The sequence below is a fragment of the Andrographis paniculata genome, unplaced genomic scaffold, assembly GCF_009805555.1.
Source record: "Andrographis paniculata isolate CXL003 unplaced genomic scaffold, ASM980555v1 Contig86END, whole genome shotgun sequence".
Lineage (NCBI taxonomy): Eukaryota > Viridiplantae > Streptophyta > Magnoliopsida > Lamiales > Acanthaceae > Andrographis > Andrographis paniculata.
This window is the reverse complement of record NW_026137624.1, coordinates 5,969,577-5,992,351: the sequence shown is the minus strand read 5'-3', so window position 1 is coordinate 5,992,351 and position 22,775 is coordinate 5,969,577. Positions and strand designations below refer to the sequence as shown.

At 32.9% G+C, this 22,775-nt stretch overlaps 5 protein-coding genes across 9 annotated transcripts; 2 read left to right on the top strand and 3 right to left on the bottom strand.

The window, feature by feature from the left end:
- The first annotated feature begins 3,355 nt into the window (after nucleotides 1-3,355).
- On the top strand, nucleotides 3,356-5,760 carry LOC127242095 (protein WVD2-like 7). Of its 2 annotated transcripts, XM_051261435.1 has the most exons (9): nucleotides 3,356-3,478; nucleotides 3,593-4,093; nucleotides 4,174-4,491; nucleotides 4,576-4,637; nucleotides 4,710-4,784; nucleotides 4,938-5,040; nucleotides 5,134-5,217; nucleotides 5,305-5,418; nucleotides 5,512-5,760. In XM_051261435.1, exons 1-9 carry the CDS (start codon nucleotides 3,410-3,412, stop codon nucleotides 5,758-5,760), a joined length of 1,575 nt encoding a protein of 524 aa, XP_051117392.1. In that variant the 5' UTR covers nucleotides 3,356-3,409. The 2 variants fall into 2 exon arrangements, with proteins under 2 accessions (XP_051117392.1, XP_051117391.1); XM_051261434.1 differs by having other exon boundaries at nucleotides 5,305-5,760.
- A 21-nt stretch (nucleotides 5,761-5,781) lies between these two features.
- On the bottom strand, nucleotides 5,782-8,207 carry LOC127242096 (cystinosin homolog). Of its 4 annotated transcripts, none has more exons than XM_051261440.1 (10): nucleotides 8,056-8,207; nucleotides 7,781-7,966; nucleotides 7,561-7,693; nucleotides 7,367-7,456; nucleotides 6,827-6,951; nucleotides 6,661-6,703; nucleotides 6,469-6,586; nucleotides 6,344-6,393; nucleotides 6,141-6,258; nucleotides 5,782-5,903 (listed from the first exon to the last, which is right to left on the bottom strand). In XM_051261440.1, the coding sequence occupies exons 1-10, from the start codon at nucleotides 8,076-8,078 to the stop codon at nucleotides 5,854-5,856; spliced, it is 936 nt and encodes a 311-aa protein (XP_051117397.1). In that variant the 5' UTR covers nucleotides 8,079-8,207; the 3' UTR covers nucleotides 5,782-5,853. The 4 variants fall into 4 exon arrangements, with proteins under 4 accessions (XP_051117397.1, XP_051117393.1, XP_051117396.1 ...); XM_051261436.1 differs by having other exon boundaries at nucleotides 5,805-5,943; XM_051261439.1 differs by having other exon boundaries at nucleotides 5,805-5,943; nucleotides 7,781-7,963; nucleotides 8,056-8,205.
- A 39-nt stretch (nucleotides 8,208-8,246) lies between these two features.
- LOC127242097 (succinate dehydrogenase [ubiquinone] iron-sulfur subunit 1, mitochondrial-like) lies at nucleotides 8,247-10,184 on the bottom strand. Its single transcript, XM_051261441.1, has 2 exons — nucleotides 9,465-10,184; nucleotides 8,247-8,692 (listed from the first exon to the last, which is right to left on the bottom strand). The coding sequence occupies exons 1-2, from the start codon at nucleotides 10,112-10,114 to the stop codon at nucleotides 8,518-8,520; spliced, it is 825 nt and encodes a 274-aa protein (XP_051117398.1). The 5' UTR covers nucleotides 10,115-10,184; the 3' UTR covers nucleotides 8,247-8,517.
- A 2,184-nt stretch (nucleotides 10,185-12,368) lies between these two features.
- Nucleotides 12,369-15,412, top strand: LOC127242449 (very-long-chain 3-oxoacyl-CoA reductase 1-like). Its single transcript, XM_051261995.1, has 3 exons — nucleotides 12,369-13,082; nucleotides 13,180-13,249; nucleotides 15,014-15,412. The coding sequence occupies exons 1-3, from the start codon at nucleotides 12,433-12,435 to the stop codon at nucleotides 15,269-15,271; spliced, it is 978 nt and encodes a 325-aa protein (XP_051117952.1). The 5' UTR covers nucleotides 12,369-12,432; the 3' UTR covers nucleotides 15,272-15,412.
- On the bottom strand, nucleotides 15,075-18,665 carry LOC127242448 (uncharacterized membrane protein At3g27390-like). The gene is made up of 11 exons (XM_051261994.1): nucleotides 18,265-18,665; nucleotides 18,075-18,183; nucleotides 17,661-17,856; nucleotides 17,426-17,562; nucleotides 17,058-17,346; nucleotides 16,728-16,834; nucleotides 16,527-16,647; nucleotides 16,248-16,449; nucleotides 15,915-16,158; nucleotides 15,602-15,831; nucleotides 15,075-15,217 (listed from the first exon to the last, which is right to left on the bottom strand). Exons 1-11 carry the CDS (start codon nucleotides 18,356-18,358, stop codon nucleotides 15,207-15,209), a joined length of 1,740 nt encoding a protein of 579 aa, XP_051117951.1. The 5' UTR covers nucleotides 18,359-18,665; the 3' UTR covers nucleotides 15,075-15,206.
- Nucleotides 18,666-22,775: the final 4,110 nt, after the last annotated feature.

The window sequence follows — 22,775 nt, the reverse complement described above, 5'->3', positions numbered from 1 at the left end:
AAGACAAAAATATCCTATTAGTACGGTGTAATATAAAAGTAATGACATTTGTGTAATATATTGTAAGTTGAAAGGATATTATATAGTAATCTTGTTTTGGGACGGACGGAAATGAAAAATAGAAAACCTTTCAATGAAACGGAGGGAGTATAAAAAATGAAACATAAGTGTTTAATCTCCCAAACAAACACACCCAGTCAAGTTCAAGATATACATCTAATGTGGAATTGGGATAATAAGGATAGAACTAAAACATGGGATCAAACTCTTCTTTCGTGTCAAATTGAATGTAACTAAATCACCTACTTTCTATATATTCCCAAACAAAGATATTGATGCAAACTAACCGGTTCACAATTGTGTATTGTTTACTAGTGGACACAATATTCTTTTTTCTTAGGATCAAAGTGCTTCTAATGTCAAATCAGAATCTCAACTAAGATAGAACTAAAGCATGGGATTGAAATCTTTCTTTGAGTTGAGATCATGATATACATCCAATGTGGAATTGAGATAAATAGGATAGAACTGAAACATGAGATCGAACTCTTCTTTGGTGTCAAAGTGAATGTAACTAAATCTTCTATTTTCTTCCTATTCCTAATCAAAGAAATTGAAGCAAAACTAGCCAGTGAACAAGAAACAAAATTCTTTTTCCTTAGGATAATTTCAAATAGAAACAAAAGAGAATCGAATTATATCATTGTAGAAATGAATTGAAAATGAGTTATAACCTCATTCGATAGCATACGCCTTGCTACTGATACAGTCTCAGATTAGGGTGAAATCATTCGGCTTCAATTCAATCAAGAAACATGAAACCGCAACACAACCTCATATGCAACTCTGAATTTTTTTAATTAGCATACCAAACCACCAAATTAATTGAATTAACCATCAACCAATATTCCAATTATAAACAGTACACACCACACACAATCAAGGACGAGGAGAATAATAATAATAATAATACTCTATCGCTCAGCAACTAGATAGCATAAAATTTTGCTTAAGAGAATCGCAAATTATTGTAAAATGGAAAGCGAAAGGTTAGGTAGGTACCTGTAACTGTCAATGAGAAAGTGAAGGCGGCAACGAAGCATCCAGTAGATGAAGAACATAAAACGCTGCTGCGAATGGCCTGCCTGTCCCACTCCTTGTTCATTCCAAATACACGGCGGTGCCGTGCCGGTGCCGGTGCCGGCCGGCTTTCCTATCAATTAATGAATATTGGTTTTGGTTGGATGTATTAAGTTAAGAGCTTGGTTAATTGGTTCGTAAGGATAGGCTTAATGAAGGGTTTTTATTTATTTTATTTTATTTTATTGGTGTTTTTTTTTAAAAAAAAAATACTTATTTGATATCCTATTTTAAATATATATATATATAATAGTAAAAATATTTGAGAAAATTGCTTATTTAGGTTTTAAAAATTGTAAGTAGTTTAAAAAATAAAAATAAAGAATTTTGACAAATGAAATAGGTTTGCGTAGTTGTATTTTAAAATTAATTTGGTATGTTGTATTTTTAAATTTTTGAAATTTTTTTTTTTTTAAAAAAAAAAGTGTAATGTTTTTAAATTAAAATAGATGCTACACTCTAAAAGTTCTATTTTTTTTAATTTTTTTTATTATTCAACCTCACCTCTTCCCGAAATAAAATAAATGATTTCTACCTAAAATATTACATATAATAATTATTGCACCTAAAGTAATAAAAATTCAAGTATCCAAAATAATAATCACACTCTAAAAGAAATGTCTTGCAAATAATATTTTCTTAAAAATATATATTAAATACATCCCTACAAACACAATATATTCATTTTGTCTTATTTTCTATATTATATATATATATATATTTAAATGATATCCTTATAATTCAATATATTTAGAATAATATTACTCAATAAAATTTTAAACAAGCATAAGAGAAAAAAAATATATATCTCCATCGTTTTTATTTAACATGATTACTTTTATATATATAAAATTTTATATCAAAAGATCATTTAAATTTCAAATTTAAATAATAAAAAAAAAATCAAACTCAAATTAAAATAAAATAATTAAAAATGAAATGGATACATTTTTGTTGAATGGATGTTGTATTTGAATACATAGTTAAACTGATACTACGTTCATCCATGTTTCTATATATCAATGTAAGCAAACAAGTTACACACAATTGATCTGATCTCTATACAATGTGAAAAAAGAAAAATTCATTGATACATTAGGTTTAAGAAAGTTCGGTTTTAGTAATAAGATATAAACGGAAATTTGTGTTATGGTGGAATATATATATATATATTTAGAAGATTTTAAAATTACACTTTAATAAAGTATATTTCTATGTCTATAGATTATATATATAAATTGAATAAAACATGAATTTTAATGAATATAGTATTTTTTTTTTTTCGATTGAATATGACATAATTTTAAATTAAAATCAACACTATTCATTTTAAATCAAACAAAAATTTAAATCAAACATTCTTGCAAAATTTCATACTATAACCAAACACTCTATAATCATTTAGTAGAAATAACTTACAAAGGGTGAATAATATGATCTACAAATTTAATACTCCCTCCGTCCATTTTCTAATATCATATTTGATATTTACATATATTTTCAACTAAACAATTCGATACATGGTCTGTTGCCAGATATCTTGTAATCCATTCATCCTTTTTTGACACAATTTTTTAGGTAATATTATAATTTTAATAAATATTTCCTTTTGTATGTCGAAATAATTTTATAAAATTCCATATAAAGAAAAAAAAACTCCCAAAAAAAAATCTCCCCCAAAAAAAAATCTCCCCAAAAAAAAATCACAAATTTGATGGCAATGTCAATGATATGCTCACTTATTTTCAATTTTTTTAAAATATCAACCAAACACACTTATTGAGTTTAAATAGTCAACCGTGCCAATTCATAAAATAAATAAATAAATAAATAAGCATAATAAGAAATGACCGTTGGGTAGGGATTGGGCGAGTGATTAAACAAATTGAAATTCAAAACATGTGGTAAAGTGGGGTCCACACTAAAGACTAAAAAGGGAGCCTATAACGAGGAAAAAAAAAATTAATTCAAAAAGGATAAAAAATAATTCAAAATAGAAGCACTGGGTCAGGAGCGAGTGAGACTGACTCACTGAGTCAACTCGACTCAGTGCTCTCTCTGCACACTACACTACACCACAGCAGTTGCCTTTTCCATTTGAATTTCAAATTTAACATCCCCCCAACCCCCACCCCACCCCCAATACCTGCATTATACAAAAACACAACATAACAAAGATTGATTTCATCATTTGTTCTTTCCCCTCTTCCTCTTCCCCCCTCTGCCACTCTTACCAGAAAAACAATAATATTTATAACAATTATTATTAATGGGAGATTCGACTTGCTTGATGCATGGCTTCTCTTACGCTTCCGCCATACCCAATGAGTCGAAGAAGGTAATAATAACTAATAAATAACAAAGCTATGATTTAAATTTTTTCATCACTTACCTGTCAAACTTACCTGCAAATTGCTGGCTATGGATTCTGAGATTTGAATATCTTCACCAGGGGAATCCAATGCATGTTCTTGGGGAGTCGATTTCGTTCGGGAGGTTCGCGACCGAGCCCTTGTCCTGGGATAGATGGTCGGCATTTTCGTCGCACAAGAAGTACGTCGAGGAGGCTCAGAGGTTTGCGCAGCCGGGATCGGTTGCGCAGAAGAAAGCCTTCTTTGAAGCTCATTACAAAAAGATTGCTGCCCAAAGAGCTGCAGCTTTGCTCGAACAGCAAAATGCTGCAGCTGCTAATGATGATGATGATGATGATCTGAGTGTCGGCGCCTTGTTGAATCCAGCTGAAAAAGATGAGGACAAAGTGTTGAAAGAACAGGACATTGTTGAAGGGAAAGAAGATTCAAATTCAGCTGCAGAGAGGGGAAATAATAATTTAGTCGTAAAGAAAGAAGAGTCGATCGAACATAACCTGCCAGAGAGTCTTGAAAATCATGAGACAATTTCTGGATCTGATGGAGCTGCAACTCCAAAACTGGAGGAGAGGCCACTGCTGAAGGTAACCGTTTCGCCATTTTTTCAAATGGTTTGATTCTTGGCGCGGCGCCTGTCATCACTTCTTCGATTTAAATTGTGCAGAATTGCGCTTCGAGTGAGGATGTCCAATCAGCCGCGACGAGCAAGAAAAAGTCGGGACTTTCTTCGCTCAAATCGTCCATCCAGCGCAAGACATGGAAAGTGCCATCCACACCTGCAAATACCAATCCAATTTCTCCTCCTTTCAAGAACTCCATGGATAAGAACAGATCCTCCCCCAAGTCCCTGCAAAGATTGATTAACTCGACGCCCTTAAGAGAGCCCGATAAAGAACCTGTCAAGGAGACTGCAGGGCTTGTTGTTCCTAGTTCTTCAAGAACACCGAAGAATTGCAGAACTCCATGGAGGACTCCAGTTAAGGTAGAACTCCTCATAGCCCATGTTGCCATATTTTCTTGGACTCTCTAAGGAAGGGAATAATTTATGTTAGAATTTTGACTGCAGGCAACCGTTAATGGGGTGTCGAAATATTCTTCTACTGCCACTCCTATATCAGAGAACACAAGGTGATTTAATTTAAACTGATCTTGTATGTAGAAGTTAATGGCATTGTTTGACAATCCTCTGTGTGTGCACAGGATGAAAACGCCGGTCGATTCTTCAGCCCGTGGAAGCAAAACAAATGGACCCAAATGGCACATTTTGTCTGCTGTGTAAGTTAAAATATTCGAAAGCCCTTACTGTCATGAACAATATCAAGATCACATAAGGAATGTGCAGAAATATCACTGCTGGAAATAGTAATCGAATCCAAAAGAATATAGAGAGAGAGTTTACCTTGGGTTTGTTATTGTTTGATCTTTCAGTTGCACAAAGTCACTGACTGCTTGCCGGAACAAGCTACAGTCGCCGACATTATCCACTCCTTTTGTTCTGAGAACAGAAGAAAGAGCTGCAAAAAGAAAACAGGCAAGTTTCATCCCTGATGAACAAAACTAAGTCGACATCTTATGGAATTTCATTAGCTGATGTTTCTATGCTGCCTTTCCTACATTATTTCAGAAACTCGAAGAAAAATTCAACGAAAACGAAATGCAGAAGGTCCAGCAACAGCAAAAGCAGCAAGTGCAACAGAAGACATTAAAGGTCATCTTAAATACGTCTATACTGACTTTTGCTTAGGGAGCATATATAGCTGAAAGGTTATGGTTGCAATTTTACTTGGTTTTGTAGGAAAAAGCCGGCGATGAATTCCGAAAACTGAGCTGTACATTTTGCTTCAAAGCTCGCCCCTTGCCTGATTTCTACAAAGAAAGGGAAATGTCAATAATTAATCAGATGAAAAAGGTTAAATGTTTGATTCCAAAATCAACTTCCCTGTTATGTTCTGTTCTTCTGTTCTCAGACATTCTAAAAACCATTTTCTTCTATGGTTTGCAGGCTCCTGCACCAGCAGCCGGACGCCGGCCTCAACCAACAGTGCTAGGAAAAACAATCTCGAACAAGAAGCAAGGCAGCGCCACCTCAGTGCCACCATCTGCTCCTCCATTTCCATCATCTTTAGCCAAGAACAGTGGTGGTGGTGGTGTTTCAGAGAGTAGTATGTTAAAAAGAATCAATCCAAATCCGAACAGAGTTCTTTCTTTGAGGACAGCGCTTGAGAACCGATCTCCAAATATTCAGCATTGATGTAGGCCCTATCTGCGCCGAGGCCGCCCATGGATTCATGAATTCTGCTTCCATTTGCTGCTGCTGGCTGTTTCTGTTGTTCACAGCCATTTTTCATGTGTACATCTTTTCTTCGACAAATGTTTCAAGTTGTGTGCATTCCCCTATAATGCATCAAATCAATCGCACATTCCTTCACTTCTGCTGTTTACATGGATAATATATGCAATTCAAAAAAATCACTTAAAACCATGGAGAGATGTAGAGAGGGATATGTTAATTAGATCATTGAAATGATTACAACACAAGTTTAGTAACAAAGGGTTCGATTTGAAACATCTAAAACATACTTCCCTTTTTATCCACTACTTATGTTTCATTTATATTACCACATTACATACTCTCTGATTGAGGGATATCAGAAGAAGGTTCAACTAACGGCTGCGCCACAGCCACCTTCTTGGATGGATATAGTATGTAGTGTTGTATGATAAATAGTATGTCGAAGAAGATCGACACCTGCAAATTATACCAACAGAGTTGAAAGCAAGAGGGTAACAATGAGAGAAGCAATGGATTAAAGCCGAGTTGAGCAATTCTTTACCAAAGATATCATTGTCTTCCCAATATTTCCGTAGAAGTTAACCCAGGAATCTGTCAATGCAAAACAAATTTAGCTTCAGACACTTCCACTATCATTAGCATAGCATTCGGCGAGCAACAACTTACGTTGGTCAATGGACTGGACGGCCATCTGACAGTAGTTTGTCACTCCTCCAAGGAAATCAAGCAAGATGTTGCCTATGCTAAACCCAACTGTACTTTTTCTCCGGAAGTTTGAGATGGCCTGGATTTTTTATAAATATTCAATAGATTGCTAAAAGTCATTACGATTGATCGAAGATATAAATTTGGACATACCTGAGGAATGTATTTGATGACTGTCATGACAACCTGAATGTTGCTGCAATCAGACATTTGATTCAGGAGTTAAAAACAGAGCAATCAAGATGCATAGGCACCGAAGTGATTACAGATGCAAGAATAAGATAAAACTAAATGAAGAATTCGAGAGCAGTCCTTTTACTTGAAGATGGCAACCAGCCAAAACCAGGAATGCCGCGGTATAGCAACGAAGACACAAACTGCTGCAGACAACCAGGCCACAGATACAATTCCAATGGCAATTCTGGACACTTTCTGGTTTCCACGCTGTTGATGATACAATGGCGTTATTATGAATCTTAGGGATTTTAAAGATTTTCAAATCATCCCTCTAAGCAATCCACAATATCCAAAGGTTGAAGATGCAAAGACATAACATGAATCTTAGGGATTCTAAAGATTTTTAAATCATTCCTCTAAGCAATCCATAATATCCAAATGTTGATGAGACAAAGACAGAATCATAAATCTTAGGGATTCTAAGGATCTTCACATCAATAAATGTTGAAGATACAAAGACAGAATCATGAATCTTGGGAAGTTGTATAGTTTATTCTTCATATCAAACAAAGGGTTTTTCAATCATGCCATTAAGCAATCCACAATTTCCAAATTGACAATCATCAAAACTTTCATTTCTTAAAATGCTACAGAGTATCGAAATCAATCATATCCTACTTACCTCATAAATGGCAATCTGAAACAAAGTGAAAGCAGTCAATAACACAGCATGAGTCGAGAAAGCCACATCATTAGCAGCAACGGGAATCATCTGAGCCACTCAACAAATGCAAAACATACTTCAAGAAACTTGGAAATAGAAAGAACAAGAAAACCAGAAATGGCTATCTTCTTGATCATTAAACAAAACAGTACCTCATTAAAGCCAAATTTCTCTCGATACTGTCTCTGAACAGTGGAACTGAAGAAGAGGGAAGCGTTGTATATGAGATACGACGAGTGCTTCGTCAAATTCAACAGCACAAAATCGAAATTCAATCCCACCACGCTGCCAGCAGAAACAAAAACAAAAATCACCACAGAACAAGGAAGATATTCAAAATTAAAAGCATATAAAAAGGGGAAGAATCGAAACCTTTTCCTTCGGAAATTTAAGACGACTTGAGGGTAGAAACTGATCGACCATGACACGAACGCAATCCATCCCAAAACATGGTACAAAACCTCTAACTGAACTGAGTTCCACGACGCCATAACTTGCACCTCCACTTCGATGCTATACCCCTTCGAATATAAATTAGAACCGCCGCCGCCGCCGCTACTGTCGCCGTCGACACCAATCTAATTAAAAAACCCTGCTGTGTGTCCATAATGTGCGCAGAAAGAGGAAGATGACGAAATGAAACGAACCTGTGGGGCCCCTCGACGAACATGCCTGGAATGGCGTCTAGATTCCGTGTCAGGCCCTCAACGATCTCTGACACTGTAGACTGAATGAATTGACTTGCGTACGGATCCAAGTTTCCAGATTTTGAGGATTCCAAGGCTCTGTTTCAGATAAGATACAAGGAATATAGTAATGGAACTTTTACAGTAAGATCAACCACAAATACACATATTCATTTTCCAATATAGGCAAACCAATACAAAGAAAACAAAGCCCCTTTATTGTTCAGGTTCCAAAAGACTAATCTTGATTCTTGTTCTCCAAATAAAATGGAGAAAATGTTGCACCAGTTAGGTACAAATACAAATATGCTTAAAGCTGAAAAATTACAATCATTTCTCAAAATGTTCCACAGGCAAGAACATTCATGGATAGGAGGAAGTCCCAAAAGCAATTCAACCTCATTGACATTCAAAGGAATTCATTCAAGGGAATTTTTGCTCAAGTTTCTTGATATTCTGGATTTGCATGCCGGGGTTGAGACCCTTCGGGCACGCTTTAGCGCAGTTCAAAATGGTGTGGCACCGATATAATTTGAACTCATCATTGATGGCCTCCAGGCGCTCTTTTGTGTATTCATCGCGACTGTCCATGATCCACCTGCATCAATCCAAGAAATACAGACCTTATTCCAGCACAACTATAGAAACCAAATAACAGATGAATGCAGGAACTTATAGCTTTTAACCATCATTGTGAGCTAAACCTTAGTTCAAGATTTAATCATACACAAGCAATATGCATGCTAGCTATAAGTTGATTATGGCGTAAGGTGATCAGTTTATCGACACAATAATTATCATAAATTCTGCAATCCAAACAACACTATTGAGCAGCAACCTAAAGTAGAACCCCTTGTAAGCTAAGTGGGGTTCATTTCATCATATATCAAATTACTCAACTTGAGCTTGAATCTTCTCTAAGTTCATATTTATGCCAATTTATTTTATAGTATAATAGATAAAAATACCATATCTGCAAGTGTTGAAGTTTCCCAATCTAATTGAGTTCCATTAACCATGATGCTTAACTAATAATCATCCATATTACTGCTTGGCTTGGATCATAGGGTGGATTTTTATTCCGTTCCTCTTCTCTCATTTCCAACATTTTTTAAAAACAACAAAATCCAAGCAAATGTTTCCACTTCAAACTGAAAGTCACTGAACCCAGAGCATCTTTATGTATCTGATGGCTACTCCCAAAAACTAGGAGCAAATAACAAAACCAGTCACTGGGAAAATGAACTGATCACACTAATAACACAATTATCCTGATCCACAAACGTTCAGGCAAATTATACAAAAAAGACAAATTCCTAAAAGAATAATATACTATATCATTTGCCAGGCCTAGGAACAAATTGATTTACCTATTGGCGTGCAGGAGGGCGGCGGGACCCAAATATGACTCGGGATTCCACCAATAGCTCGGACAGGAAGTGCTACAGCACGCGCACAAAATGCACTCATACATCCCATCAAGCTTCTTCCGATCTTCCTTGCTTTGCAGAACCTCCTTCCCCGGAGTCTCCGGCGGACTCTTCCTCTTCAGCCATGGCTCAATCGACTTGTACTGATTGTAAAAGTTCGTCATATCCACCACCAAATCCTTAATCACGAACATATGCGGCAGAGGTGTGATCATCGTTGGCCCTTCCGACGAAATTTTCGTCAAGCAGGCTAGACCGTTCCTGCCGTCGATATTCATAGCGCAGGAACCGCAAATTCCTTCACGGCAGGATCGGCGGAATGTTAGGGTTGGATCGATCTCGTTTTTTATCTTGATTAGGGCGTCCAGGACCATTGGACCGCATTCCTTGAGATTAATCTCGTAGTCCTGCAGCTCTGGCTTCTTCGGGGAGTCCGGATTCCACCGGTAGATTTGGAAGGTCTTGGAAAGGGAGGCGGATTTCGCTTCGGGCTCCGCCTCCGAAGCGTGCGATCGGAAAACGACAGCTCTGGCCACCGGAGAAGCGGCAGGCACTCTAGAAATGGCTCGCCGGATCAACCCAGACGCCATTGACTGAAAAGAGATCGAAGAGACTAATGGAGACGAAAGAGGAATCTTTAATGAAGTGGGGGGGGGGGGCGTGTGGACTGTGAATGGCCAATCCTTTGTCTGCGTTTGCAAGAGATATGAAATTACAAAAATAGCCCTGTAGGTAAATCTTATCCCAAGGTTCACCATTAACGGAGGTCGGAGAGGGGTTGTTTAGTAAAACCGTTATTGTTGACGTGGCAGAGATCAGCGGTGAGGATTAAAAGACAGCACCGACATTGGGAGGTCAACAGTCAACGCAGGAATTTTATTTCGATTAACCTTTTTCTTTTTCATATAATATTTGGGATCAAATTTGTTACAATTTTTTTTTTCATATAATTTTTTGCCTTTAATTATTCTAAACTTTCAATTTTAAATTTGGACCATAACTAAATTTATCCTCATTAAATAAGTATATATATATATATATTCATATTTATATATACACGCTATTATTGTCGACCTCTACACACGATATTATTATCCATATGTGTGCATGGGACTCAAACAAGTTCTAATCATATTCGATTCCATATACATATACATATACATATACATATACATACAAATATATATATACACACACGCATGCATACGATCAAGACGACATTCTTCAAATTATAATCTTCCATAACGACGGTAATTCCCTTTTACAATCTCCTATTATAAATTCTTTTTTTTTAATTATTAATTTTTTGTACGACTTAAAGATGAATCTTTATGGCGCTCATTGCAAGCAAGGAAAAAGGGGGCGGCCGCTCCCGAAATTCGGGGAATGGGACGTAAATAATCCGGCGTCGGTAGATGGGTTTTCGGTCATTTTCGCCAAGGCCCGGGACAAAAAGAAAGCGAAGGCTAAGGCCCCAATGGCGCAGCCTCGACCGCCGCTGTCATCGACGTCTCCTCTCCCCAGTTCAATTCAGACAAGTAGCCAAATTAAATTAAATTAAATTAATCTCGTCAATAATAAATATATTTAATTTAATATATATATATATATATTGTAGATGTGATTGATGGTATATTAATTAATTAAATTAGTTTTTGTTGCAGAAAAAATGGATCTGTTGTTTTCCTGTGGCCAAGCCACAGAGGATCAGTCTTTAGAAGATAAGGTTTAATTCATAAATTCCAAAATAGTCTCCCACTCAATTGTTTTGCTATTATTAGATATTCAAAAACTTTTGCAATTTTTTATTTTTAATTTGTTTGATCATGGTTTAAAATTAATTTGCAATAAATTGTTATATTTTGATGCATTCTCTTCGTCTCATTGGAAATGTGGTACTTTTTCAAGTAAATTTTTTAATATTAGTATTATATTGGATTATAGTAAAAAAGACAAAAATATCTTGGTGTAATATAAAAGTAACAACATTTGTGTAATATATTGTAAGTTGAAAAGGTATTTATTATGTTAAGTAGATAATATAATTGCTAAATTAGGAAATAATAATCTTATTTTGAAACGGACGAAAATAGAAAATGATAATATTTGCATGGGACGAAGAGAATAATATTTTTTATTTGAAATTATAAAACAAGATAGTTTCTCCTCATTTACTATTTTAACTACACTTTTTAAATTAATTTCAACAAGAAATTCATAAATATTAAAATAGAAATCAATTTTTTTGTATTTTGAATAATAAGGGAATATAATCTATTCTCTAAAGTAAAGACATTGTAATAACAATAATAATAATAATAATAATAATAATAATAATAATAATAATAATTGTTATTTTCACGTAGTCTGAAAATTGACGAAAAATAGGTAAAAACCAAAAAAGCAGTTCACATTCGAATAATAATAATAATAATAATAATAATAATTGTTATTTTCACGTAGTCTGAAAATTGACGAAAAATAGGTAAAAACCAAAAAAGCAGTTCACATTCGAATCAATTAATTGAGAAAAGGGCGAACTTTTATTGGCGACCTAATAAATAAAAAATTAATAAATTAATACTGCCTAATTTCTGTTAAACGGTTTCAACCAACTTCCTCCCATGTCACTGTGCCGTACTTTCCCATTAAATCTCCTATTGAATTATTTTAAATATTACTCCTAGTATTAATTTTAATAAAAAAAAAAAAAAACCTATAGAAATAATGCTAACAAAATAACATTACAAAATTATTTAAATTGGCAATTTAATATGAACAATAATTTTTAAATTTTTTTAGTAGTATTATTTATATTAATTTTTATTAAAATTAATAATGTTTAAATAATTCAGCCTAAAACTTACCCTTCTCCTCAAAGCCACTGAAAGTTCGAAACCGTCAATCAATGGCGGACTGCATCTCCGAGCACCTCAAATCGCAACCGCCATGGCTTCTCCTCGTCGAATCCATCGGTTTCCTCTCCCTCTTCAACCTCACACTCTCCACTCTCAACTGGATCTACCTCAATTTCCTGCGACCGCGGAAGGATCTGAAAAAACGCTACGGCGCCTGGGCTTTAGTCACCGGACCGACCGACGGAATCGGAAAATCCTTCGCAATCCAGCTCGCAAACGACGGTCTCAACCTTGTTCTCGTCGGTCGCAATCCGGAGAAGCTCAGACAGGTATCCGATTCGATTTTATCCGGATTCGGGTCGGGTAGGGTCCAGATTAAGACCGTGGTGGTGGACTTCGCCGCCGGCGACTTATCCGGAGGCGTTTCGAGGATTAAGGAGGCTATTCAAGGACTGGACGTCGGAGTGCTGATTAATAACGTCGGAATTTCGTATCCTTACGCGAGATTCTTCCACGAAGTGGATGAGAAGCTTTTGGGCGATTTAATTAGGGTTAATGTGGAGGCGACGACCATGGTTACACAGGCTGTTTTGGCTGGAATGTTGGAGAGGAAACGAGGAGCTATTGTGAACATCGGGTCGGGTTCCGCCATTGTTATCCCCTCGGATCCTCTCTACTCTGTTTACGCTGCTTCGAAAGCGTGAGTACTTCGTTTAATTGATTTCCAGTTCCAGGTTTGAAAATTAATTTCCGCCATTGATGATTGTTGTGAACTTGGAATTGGATGCTTTCTGCAGATTCGTCGACCAATTTTCGAGATGTCTGTATGTTGAATACAAGAAGAGCGGAATTGATGTGCAGTGTCAGGTGTAGTTTTTTGTGTTCTACAATACCAAAAAATAAACTTATAGTTTTGCTGTTAAAAAATTAACAAAATATGTCAAGTTGAATTGGATATTAATTTTCATAAATACAAATATATTATCTTGATTAAATGCAATGAAATAATAGTATTGTCAAAAGTATAAGAGTTATTTAACGAAGTGAGAAACTTTTTAAATAAATTTTGTAAATAGCTGCGCCATATTTATAAATAAATATTGGCTACGGCTACAATCCGAATTCTGGAAAAATACATTGTGTGCTTTTGGCAGCCCTGAGTATTACTCTCCCGCCCACACATAAAGCAAACAATTATTTTTGGCGTTAGTAGGTATTTAAAAATAATATAATGATATTTTTGTTCATATTTTTTTGTGTAAAAGTAATAATGTGATGTAAAGTAGAAGTATTTTTGAAAAAAATGTGAGGTATTTAATGAAATGTTTACTTTGTAATTATACTTCTAACTGGACTGAGAGACTATTATAAACAATATATTGTATATTAAGTTAATATAATACAAATATAATATATAAACTAACAGCATGTGTTATAGTTGTATAACATATTATAGTTTATTTCAGCACATAACATATTTTTTATACTTTCTCGGTCCCTTAATAATATATCTATTTTTTCATTTTGGTCGACAAAGTATCTATTTCATTTTAGTAATTATACTGTCTATCTAACATTACAAATATTCTTTCAATTTATAATATATTACGTAAATGTCATTACTTTTATATCATGTTGGTTTAGTCTTTTTACTTTTATTTCTACTAATTTTAATATAATACTAATATTTCTAAAATTTCTCGTAAAAAGCAAATTAATATATAGATATGAGACGAAGAGAATATAACACATTTAATTATGAACAAATAATTCATACATTTATTACACACATGTATAATACGTAACAAGAATATGTGTTATTTGTATATATAGCTAAATTTTCTAAATAAACTAAATTAGCACAGTAACTATTAATATAAATACAATATTAAAAAATATAAATTAAATAATGTAAAAGTTATTTCTTATTAATAAAAGATATGCATATTTTTTTTAGAAGAAAAAAAACAACAACGTAGATTTGATGGATAAAGGAATTACTAAACAACTATTTTGGGATTTTTTTTTAATAGCTAGGGAAAGCGCAGCTGCTATCCGAAGGTGCACGCTGGATAAATTTTCGATCAAACCTAATACCCTACAAACTAGATCTGACAAACAAATTACACTAGGCGAATCATATGTAACAAATGACCTGAAGCGTCGGGGGTTTGAACATGATCTCACACGTCTAACCCTCTATGTCCAACTTTTTGGGATTTTGGTAATATAAAGAACTGCAATTTTGTGACTCTACTGATAATAATAATAATAAATCACAACTTTTTACAATCATTGCATAGCGCTGCCGAAGCAATAACCTTATAATCGCTAGTCGCTTACCATACCAAGTTAGCCATGCCTTTTAATAGAAATAGAGTAGACACGTTTTTATTACTTATCCAAATTAGGTTATATATTTGCATAATGTTCTTTGTAAAGTTTTCTGCAAAATTATATACGGAACAATCCTAGCAAAAAATTATGACATAATATTATCAATAATTTACTATTCGCAACTTTTAATTATCTCATAATTTAAATTTTGCACAAATTTCCACTATTATTAGCTTTTTTTTCTTTTTTCTTTTTTTTTAAAGTATTGAATAGAGGATCGGATTGGATTTTCAGGTACCTTTATATGTTGCAACAAAGATGGCCTCCGTTAGAACGTCTTCCTTGTTAGTTCCATCGACGGATGGCTACGCTCGCGCCGCTGTCCGTTGGATCGGATACGAGCCTCGCTGCACGCCGTATTGGCCTCACTCACTTCTATGGGCTCTCTTGCACTTGATGCCGGAGTCGATTGTCGATTCTTGGCGTCTCAACTTCTGCCTGAAAATTAGAAAAAAGGGACTCATGAAAGACACTGCCAAGAAGCAAGAATAGAATTTCTATTAGATTCTATTAGGTTTGACCGAAGGTCTACTCAGTGCGTACTTTCGGTTATATAAAAAAAAAAAAAAAATCTCTATATGTATGGCCTATGATTCTTGTTTCAAAAATTCAACACGCCCCTGTGTTGCTCTATTCATTGTTTACACCTTTTTCTATTTTTGATGATATGAGAATTGTCAGCTGTTGCTGACAACACTTGATAGAAAGATAAGGAATGCATGAATTATATTAACATAATATAAATATATATATATATATATATTTACCAACAATGCATGATATAAAACAGACAACACATTGAAAATTTTGATGATCCCTTACCTGTTTGTCCGATTTCGACGTCTCTTTCAGCCTCTCGATCGGGAAAGCTCGTGGTAACAATTTTTTCGAACAAACCTCGTGATCTCAGAACAGTTTCCGAGCCATTGCTGCTAGAGTCGATGCTCAAATCTCTCTTCTTAGCTAACTCTTCGAGAATGTTCGATATGCTGCTCTCGAAACGGCGTCTGAATGTCGGGAATCTCGATATAGACTTTGTTATTCCTTGAAGTCTGCTAAGAAAATAAAAATAATAAAAGTATCATGAACGATCATCTCACTTAAAAATTTAGATTTAAGAAAGTGTTATCTTTACCTTCGAGCTAATGCATCGAGTTCTGCTCGTCTAAGCTCGGATTCAGGACCCGATCGCGCGCTCGAATTCTCCAATCTTGCTGTATCGCCACCCGTCAAAATCAACCCGCCAAGATACTCCTCCTCCGCCTCCGAAAGATCGTCTGCTCTCATCTGCTCCTTAACGATCAGAAGCGGAGTGAGGAACAAGTCGAAGAACTTATCCCTCGGCCTATTCGAGGAAGTTATTTCGGTTACGCCGTCACCTGCACCACCAATCAATTTCTTGACAGTACTCGAGCAAGACACATAGAGGAAGATCGAGACACGGTCAGTCAGTCAGTCGCCTACTCACTTAGCAAGATGCCTGTCGAATTCGCCTTAGTCGAACGCAGTAGCGCTTGGAAAATACAATACGCCGGTAATCCAATCGCGATCGCTCTGCTGGCATCTTTGTTATTATTCTTCGCATCTTCGACATCCGCTACCGTTATTATACCCTTCGATGCCAGAATTTCGCCCCGCCGCTGGCATTCGTCGAACAAGGCTTCGGACAACTAGACAATGAAGAACGACGATGAGGAATCCGTCAAAATCGCGCGTACATAAATTCACGAAACCGAAATACACAAACCTCCATCGGCTTCAACTCGAGTATCGAAGCGTTAATCGGACTTCTACACGACGATGCATTCTTCGAAGAGTTTTGCTTCGACAAAGACGAAGCTTGGAATGAACTCTTCCTATAACGCGGTCTGCGCAGACAAACAAACGTCGTTTTTAGTCCTTAAAATCGCGTGAAGATATATGAATGATAGATGTAATGAATCGAAACCTCGGAAAGCAGGATCCTTCGGGCATGCCGAGAATATCGTTGCTGTAATCATCGTAAATCGACAACGAAGCAACAACATAGCAGAGGCCAAACCAGAAAGATCCCTCCTGAATCGAAACAACAACAATAATGTAAGAACATATATCTATCCAACAAGACACAAAATTCACATTTTCGAGCTAAATCCTAAACCTTAAACTCGACTCCGAAGATAGACAAGCATTCAAAGAATGTAAGAACATATATCTATCCAACAAGACACAAAATTCACGTTTTCGCGCTAAATCCTAAACCTTAAACCCGAATCCGAAGATAGACAAGCATTCAAACCTGATACACAACAGCTGCTGCATAACCCCCCAAGAAGATGCTGGAAACCACAGACCCCAACACAGCGGCTATAACAGATAATGGCCAAAGTAAAATCGCGAGCCCGGCAAATGGGACGCAGATCGTCTCCAAAAAAGGGCCTTCCCGACCGATACAGTCGTGGAACAATCGATGCCAGCCCTTAACCAGCATATAAGGACTCTTGCAGACAGCAATGGAGGAAATCACCACAAGATCAATCACTGCACCACATATTCCTGCAACTAAAGCTAATGGAACATACACCAACCTGCAGTAAAATGAATCAAATTCGTCGATTATAAACTCTTTTTTATTACAAACGATTTGATTGATAGGTAAATACAGACCTAATCTCATAATATTTTCCCTCTTGAGGCCCTTGATTCTGCAGATCAGTCATGATTGAGAAATAAGAATAGTAACAAACATCTAAGAAGTCCCTAACTATGGTGAAACTCCCTTGCAAAGAACTCCAAATTCCATCCTGCAAGCAGCAAAGTTTTGTGTAACTGAGAGAAAATCAAGAAAACAGAAATGTTTGATTTCAATGGACTAATTCATCATTAATTAGATTTTGATTACACAAATACAGTGATGGAATTTGTCGATCTTCCCTTCCTCAACAGCCTGAAAAGTTGCGAACATCGGTGCTAGCAAGCCGTAGGCCGCTCCGGCTAGAAGTCCAGCAGCAATTCCGACAAGCGGCCACAATAACAAGATGACAGGAAGAACAAAAATACAGAGTATCATCTTCAGGGAAGGACCAAACTGCTCTGTTCTGCCATTGATGAATTGCAGAATGCAATAGTATAAGTAAATTAACAGAAGTAAAAATCCTAAAAAACTGTCAATTTTGTATATCTATTAACAACATAATCTAAGATAACAGAAATATAATCTAAATCACAAAACGAGAAGATAACATAATAAAAAACTTAATACAACAAATCCAATCCAAAATCTGAAATATCTCGATAAAAAACAAAAAAGGCTTACCTCCAAATGCAATAATAAGTGTAGTAACAGTGAACAGGCCAAAGACCAAGAATTATCACTGAAATTCCAACCGACATTATGATAAAAATTACTGGCAACATTATGATACCTGTTAGCATCAAATTCATCACTATGTATCGAAGTAGCAGAAGAATTTTTACAGTGATTGATGTAAAGAGTAGAGTTGGACCTTTAATGAAGCCAAGGATTAGAAGACCGATGAAAAAGGGCAAGAACAGTATGAAATGCCATAGAGATGCCCAAAAACCACTTGGGGGTTCCATCCCTAATTTCCACTCAAAATTTGTTCAATTTGACTGCACAGATCCATTTCCCAACCTAATTGATGCTCAAACCTTTCAATTCTTCCATCTAATCGAACGATGGATGGATCAATCGATCGGTTTTCAAGCAAATCAAATCGATCTTTGGTGCCCTAATTTTGCAGTTCTGATTGATGATTCAATCCCAATCTGGTCAGTCTTCTTCTTCGTTGGGCTTTCTATCAGCTGATCTCGAGCAAATTAAGCAGAATATGATCCAGTTTCGATTGATTTGTTGGTTCTCTTGATCTTTAATTCAAATGCAATCGTATCATCACCATGTATGCTCGTATGCATGGACATCTGAAGTCAGTTTAATCTGAAACACATGAAAAACATTAGGCACAAGTGTGGAATGCTGCCCGAACCGGTTGGACCGGACCGGCCGGCCGGGCGTGTAGTGGTTCGATCATACTTTGAATTATAAAAACAGTAAAGGTTACACAAACATTTTGTAACTTTTTGCTATAAAAATATATATCTAATCAAATATTTATTATTTCTTACAAAAATTTACGTTCAATATTTATACTTTTATTAATTTTAATTTTTTTTAAAAACTCAAAAGTCTATTTAAACGAAACCAAATTTTGATCCACCAAATAAATTCATTTTTACATGTATAAAATTATAAATATTTGAAAATTTTATACTTTTTTCGTTTTTTTTTTTTTTCGAATGTATTCATCTTGTTATTTTAGCATGTTAACTCTTATTGTATTTGTTTTCTTTTTTACTAATTTTATTTTTATTTTAATAAAAATTATTTTAAAAATTACACAATATTACAATAAATATCATTAAAAAATAAATAAGCTTAAGGACAAAATATATATATATATATTTATCTTCTATAGTATTATTCTCTATAGAATATTAATATTTTAATATTTACATAAAAAAAAATAGTACTTCCTCCATCCCAAACAAGGTGCAATATTTACTTTTGACACGAGTCTTTAGGTGGATAGTATTAAGTAGAATAATTTAGAAATTAGGTGATGTGATTGAGAGAGAAATATATATTTTATTTTTTTATTTGGATGATGTGAGGGGATAAAGTGTGGAGTAGAGATTAAATATAATTAATTATTTCCTATTTTAGAAATATTGCATGGTGTTTAGGCGGTGTTTAGGCGTACCAAAAAGAAAATGTTGCAGGGTGTTTGAGACTGCATGGAGTACTTTGTTAACATTGATTACAAATGAAATTTTCAAAATTATACTCTTTTTGTCTCGTATAATTTGTTCATATTTTTTTTATTTTCGTCCGCCTCATATAATTTGTTCTTTTTATTTTTCAAAATATAATAAAAATTTTAATCATATTTTAAATTTTATAATTTTTTAAATTTTAATTAAACTATCTAGTTATCTTAATCTATAATTATTTTTATTATACAATAATTATTTTTAGTAATACATTTTTTAATTACTCACTAATTATATTTCACATAAATTATCGTATCTACAATAATACACCCAAATTACATCGGAGAATCTACAATAATACACCCAAGTTACGTAGAAGAGAGAGTATGACAGCCTTAAAAATACAAATACGAGGTGACAAGGGAAAGCGTGAAAAGATGGATCTACCTCTTATTTGATTTATTAGTTTTAGACTTTAGTTAATAGATGTAATAAGTGTAGGAATGCAATAATTAATTAATTAATTAATATGATTATACGCATGCAAGTTGCTGCACATTTTCATCTTTTAATTCACTTTCACTTTTATCGTTACAATAAATTTATTTCTATATTTAATTAGCACGCCTGGTTTTGCATGCATACCACGCCAATCCATTCCCCAATTTCCGTAACTTTCTCGCTCGACCTTTTATGATATTTTTATTTTATTTTATTATTATTAGGTCAATTATATAGTAGTAATATATTATTGTACTATTTTAGTAAAAAATTACATAAAAATATCCTCCAGTTTATTTATATTAAAGTTGATATTTAATTGTAAACACATGTATATATTAAAAATATCTTAAATAATATGAAACTATAAAATGAATAGTCGATTTATTATTTATTATTTCTAATTCAATTCAAATAAAGCATTTAAGATATTTGACCACTTTTATTTATATAAAACTTGTATAATTAAATGTGTATTTACAAACAAACATGTATTTTAGACTAATATAGTATTTTATACATATTTTGATTTAATATAAAGATATTTTACGCAATAAAAAAAAAATACATAATATTTTATACATTTTTATTAAAACAAAAAATATAATGTAATTTAACCATTATATATAATTACTATTATACATTCTTTTCGATTTCATATCAAAAAATATATATATAATAATATATATAGTACTTGTTAAATTTATTGTTCATATTTGTATCTACCATATTGTATACATATGAGCTTTATTCATGAAATATTTTTAGATGAATTAATTTTTTAAATGTATTATAAAGAATTATATCAAAAGTATAAAATATATTAATTTAAATTGAATATTTGATTTTTGAGTTTTTGTAATAAATATTTAATTTTTTTTTTAATATTTGAATTTGTAAAAGGTTTTTTTGTATTAATTATTATTATTTATTAGAATCGCAATTAAAAAATATATTAGAAGAACATAGATTGTTGTCACACATTTTTTATAAAAAATGATATGATTGTGAATAAAATGCACTATACTGCCTATGATTCAATAATATCCTAACTTAATTACCGAGCAATATCTTTGTTTGTTGGACATAATTATATCAGTTTATTTAATTTTTTTTTTCTATACACTAAATTTATCATAATCTATTTATATTAAGTAATTTTATTAATTTATAGTTTTATTACTTATATTTTAACAAATAGTAATAACTCATTTATAACAAATTTTCTATTTATCCCACCAATTTTAAATAAATTTATCGTAATATCCTTATTTTATTTTTTACTTAATCCTATATTTATATTAAAATACTATTAGGCTTTGTATTTGAAAATAAAAAAAAAAAAGATTGACATGGCATATTTTATAAAATTAATTTATAAATGTATTTTCTTATTTATTGGCATTGTATAAAATTATATGCATATTACATATTATATTTTAGTGATATATAATTTTAAAATATTAATAATATCACTTACATAAATATAATATTATAATTAATTTTTATTAATTAATTAATATTTATTATCTTAAATATTGTACCTCAAATCAATAGAATAATTTATTATGAGATTGAGAGAATACTATTATTATAAAAATACATTATAGTTTCGACAAAATAATACATCTAAATTATTTTTAAAAAATAAAAAATAAAAAATAAAACTAAAAAATTACACATAAAATATGCATAAAATGAATAACATCTTTTGATTGAGAACTTATGAATAGCAATCAGCTAGCAGATGTGATATCAAAGCAAATCGAATCATAAACAGTCGAACAAATTCTTTCTTGATAAATATTTCTACGAATCTTCGAATTCAGTTTTCTAAATAAAAATTATATGCAAATTTTAGAATAAAAAATAAATAAATAAAAAATAATAATTGACTAGTTAATTAATAAATATAAAAAATAAAATCACAAAAATACTGCTCTATATTCGATATCAGCAGCAGATCCAAAGTCGTACATATACGACACAACAGCCATCCGATTATTTATAATTAACTAATTATTAATTAATATTGATTATATATTAAATTGAAATTTGCACATGGTTAGATGCCCTTTGCTCTGAGTCACCCAACCACAATAAACTAATTAATTAATTTAATTTTTGGGTGATATATATATATTAAGGAAAAAAAATAATAATAAATATAACATATAAATGTATATATAACTACATATGGATGTAACAATGAAGCTGCAGTGTAATCATTTAAAATTAAGATTGATGAGCCATTAAAGAATTTGTTCTTTTAGTCTTCATGCAAATTTGTATTATTTTGAATAAAGAAATATTTCTTTCACATTTTATTTGTAAATATATTGACGGACGAATGAAATATATTTTTTTTATGTTTTAACTCAATATTTATTTATTTATTTATTTTACTATTTTTATCTTTCAATAAAAAATATCAAAATTTTTTAATTATAGTAAAATAATTCATATTATAATAAATACCAAAATATTATTGATTTTTACAAAAATATTTTTTTTTACTCGCAAAATAAAAAATATCAAAATTATGATCTTATATGTTGTCATTAATTAATAGTAAAAGGTATTATATCTAATAATCATTTTTTTAAAAAAATATTATGTTAATAACTTATACTCCAATTTTTTAGTCTCAATTCAATATATTCTTTGTTTTTTTTTATAAATTAAATAATATTATTTTTTTGGGTTTTTTTTTTATAAATTAAAT